The sequence below is a fragment of the Papaver somniferum genome, chromosome 1, assembly GCF_003573695.1.
Source record: "Papaver somniferum cultivar HN1 chromosome 1, ASM357369v1, whole genome shotgun sequence".
NCBI classification, from domain to species: Eukaryota; Viridiplantae; Streptophyta; class Magnoliopsida; order Ranunculales; family Papaveraceae; genus Papaver; species Papaver somniferum.
Genome location: NC_039358.1, coordinates 229,918,725 through 229,922,480, shown reverse-complemented (window position 1 = coordinate 229,922,480; position 3,756 = coordinate 229,918,725). Strand labels below are relative to the sequence as shown.

The 3,756-nt window shown below is 37.6% G+C and overlaps 1 protein-coding gene across 1 annotated transcript; it reads right to left on the bottom strand.

Moving 5' to 3' along the window:
- Window positions 1-291: 291 nt before the first annotated feature.
- Window positions 292-2,946, bottom strand: LOC113318568 (wall-associated receptor kinase 2-like). Its single transcript, XM_026566751.1, has 3 exons — window positions 1,996-2,946; window positions 1,734-1,898; window positions 292-1,612 (listed from the first exon to the last, which is right to left on the bottom strand). Exons 1-3 carry the CDS (start codon window positions 2,891-2,893, stop codon window positions 417-419), a joined length of 2,259 nt encoding a protein of 752 aa, XP_026422536.1. The 5' UTR covers window positions 2,894-2,946; the 3' UTR covers window positions 292-416.
- Between the last annotated feature and the right edge of the window lie 810 nt (window positions 2,947-3,756).

Sequence of the window (3,756 nt, the reverse complement as noted above, 5' to 3'; positions counted from 1 at the left end):
GGGTTATATGCTGTTTTGTTGTGATGATGCACTTGGAAATCCTGGTTGCGCAGGTTATGGAAATATTTCAAGAGACTACAATTGTCAGGTGCTTGGTACAGTTTCTGGTGGCATTGGTGTTGCTTTAAATTATATTGCTGAAGCGATTGCTGTGGTCTGGGCAGTTGAGTCGGCTGTTTCTTTGATTTTGAAAAGGATAATGTGCCTTGGTTCATTAGCTAGTTGGTTATATGCCAAAATTAACTTCTTGATAAGTATTCTTTGAGTTTTAATCAATAAAATCGCGTAATAAAGCAAAATTAAAATGAAATGATTTGTATTTGCACAACTCTTAATCAAAACAAAACCTTCACACATATTTGGAAAATACATTGAATTCTTACTCCTGCAAAAATTAAGTTGGCCTGTATGCAATTTCATCGAGGAATCATCATAGAGAGGTCAACATTTGTCTCTGAAGTGTAATTGCTGGAATGGTCGAACAAATTCGATGGAATTTTACTGTAAAGGTTATTCATCTCAGATGGGAAATCAGTTGTTTCTTCGTGGGACAGAGGTTGACAATCCCATCCAACTGAATTGAACTTCAAAAGAACTTGTAAGTCTGCTGCAATTTGTTTCATTGGTGGCCTTTCTTCCCCCTTCCACTCGAGGCATTTCTTAGCAATTACAATGACTGCAAGGACTTGTTGCAGATGTCCCTCGTCCGCTGGAGCATCAATGATCTTGAACTCTTCATTTTTTTCGGTCAGAGAAAGAAAATAGCCTGTAAGGCTTCTTTGTTCTTCTGGTCTCTCCATACTAACTGGTTTTAGTCCTGTTAAGAGTTCTACCAGCATTACACCAAAACTATACACATCACTCTTATCAGTTAGTTCGCCCGAATGGAAGTACTCTGGATCCAGATACCCGAATGTGCCTTGAACCGCAGTGTTGACACGAGTCTGATCCAAAGGAATTAATCTTGATGCTCCAAAGTCTGCAACCTTAGCAATGTAATTTTCATCCAGTAATATATTTGCAGACTTTATATCTCTATGAATGATTGGTATAGATGCTGCAGAATGTAAGTATGCTATTGCACTTGCGATTTCTGTAGCAATCCTTAAACGATTTTCCCAAGACATCTCAAAAGCACCGTTTTGATGGATATGTTGGGAAAGGGTACCATTAGATACAAACTCATAAACAAGCAACGGAACTTCGGTTTCTAAACAACAACCTAAGAGTTTGACTACATTTCGATGGTTAATCTGAGTTAAAATAAGAACCTCATTTATGAATTGTTCAATTTGACTTTTATCAATCTGTTTCGACTTCTTAATAGCAACAACGCGATTATCAGATAAAGTTCCCTTGTAAACTGTACCAAAGCCTCCTTCTCCTAGCACTTGACTGGAATGGAAATTGTTAGTTGCCACTTTTAATTCAGCTTGTGTAAAGATCTTCGTGGAGTCTACAACGCCATCACGTGAAGGTAATTGTTGCCTTAACAGTAATCCACCATTTTGTTGAAAGAATTGTTCTTTGAGTTTAAGCAACTTTTGTTTCCTTATGCATAAGTATAAGAATAACCCGCAAACAAATGCAGACAATAATCCCAAACTAAGACCTGCATCAACATCAATTACTGCTGTTATACACTAGCTAGTTTTGATGCTGCAAATTACTGTATGCTAAATCATTGAAATATGAAGGATATATGACTAATTGAAATTAGACAGCAGGTATACCAAGTGCAACTCTTAATACTGGAAATCCATCTTTGCTGATGGTCGTGCAACTAGTCCCATCACCGGTAGTCCCTTCTGGGCAAGCAGAACAGTTATAGGCTCCTATTGTATTGGTACATGTTCCGTAGCAGGGGTTGTTATTTTCATCCTCACATTCGTTGATATCTGTATTAATATGCATTCTCATCAATGCACAAACATTATACCAACACCATATATAACTACTTCTACATATATATCTGTATTAGTTAGTATTGCATACCTTGGCATCCAAGATAAGGGTTTCCTTCATAACCTTTTTCGCAAGCGCAACGATACCCAGGATTATCTGGTGCATTACTGCAGACAGTATTATTCTTGCATGCATATCTATCTGATGGAATATCAGATGATATCGATTGTGCTTCTTTACAACTCCGTCCTCCAATAGCCCAATCAAGCACCACTGGTAAATCCATATCAGGTTTTGTAAGGCGTCCATCTAGTTGCAGATCCGATCCCTGGAATGTGTACTGTCCTGTTTCAACCAGGAACGCGAAATTGCACTGGCTGAAAGACTGAACGGGATTATCTGATGTAAGTATAGATTCGTTAAAATTGTTCAAACCCTTTTGGATGTTTGCCTCACAGCAACCGCTCCCACTGCAGGACCCTTCTACTATATCCGCCTTATTCGCACATTTTGAGACACAACCTCTGGAAGTTTGAGAAAAAGCCGCCCGTATATTGCACCCGACCCCAGCATACATGTTTTTGGTGTACGAGATGGTGAACGGGGTAGCCCCCAAATCCAAATTGTAAAAAGGATTGTCTACCACTAACTTGCCAGTTTGATCATCGTAACATTTGGCAGCTATAGCGGTGTTTTTAACACGAAATTCTGTGTCTGAGATACTCAGAACCTCGATTTCATCGCCATTCATTCCAAGGAAGGCCTTGGGAGGACTAAAAGAAGTATTACAGTAGACGTAATACAACTTTCCAGCATCATCTTCTACAAAGGAACAATATTGACCGTAATCACCAAATGGATATGGAATGGTAATGTTTCCGCATTTAGTTAGACAACCTGGTTTACCTTGTTCGATGGTAGCTGATGATGATGATGATAGGAGGATCATAATCTGTAGCAAAATGAAGAAAACCGAGGGGAGGAACATTTTGGTCACAAAAGAAGAAGAAGAAGAAACTCAATGGATTATGGAAGATAAGAAATGAGAGATATTTTATCGAATTAATCTTAGGTGCCACATTTGACTTTAGGTAAGACGGAACTTTCGGAGGAAAAAGCATAGAGGACTGAATGGAAGTGATTTACTAGTAAAGTCCAATGCATAATTTAATCCGATCCCACATCTGATGGTCATCATAATAATTGGTTGGTCACCCTTATTTAAATTTGTGATTGCAAGTTGGCAACTTGAAATTTAATATTCCACTACCATGGGGTGTCTTACTTTATTAATGCATTTTCCATTCAGATCAGACCAGTGACGAATCTGTGGATGAGAAATGCTCTTGCAATATCGAAGGTAATTTTAGAGAAAAAAAACTTCCTGGTTTATTCTTAGCCATTCAACATAGATAAGCAACTTTTTTGGTTATCCCGCCATAGGGTGCATCACTTATGTATGACCATACTTCCAAGTCAACAGGTGCAATACAGCGGATTCATCAACAAGGTCAAAAGTCTTTGGGTTGAGATGAAACGTAATGTAAAGCATAAACATTGTTATCAAGATTGGTCAGCAAAAATAAAATATTAGGATTACGAATACGTCAGAAAATTAGGAAACCCCGTATGATGAAATTTCTAAGAATGATTCTTTTCACCTTTTGGATTTCGGAAAATGGGTCATTTGTCAAAATATTTTTAAATCAGGGTTCAAATGGACAAGTGAAAAATAGTTTGGGTGAAATGGCCAAAAAAAAAATAGTAAGCATGATCCTAGCTTAAATTTAAAAAATAGCAAGGATGAAACTGGATACATCCTGTGTAAATTAAAAATAAGAAAAAATATTT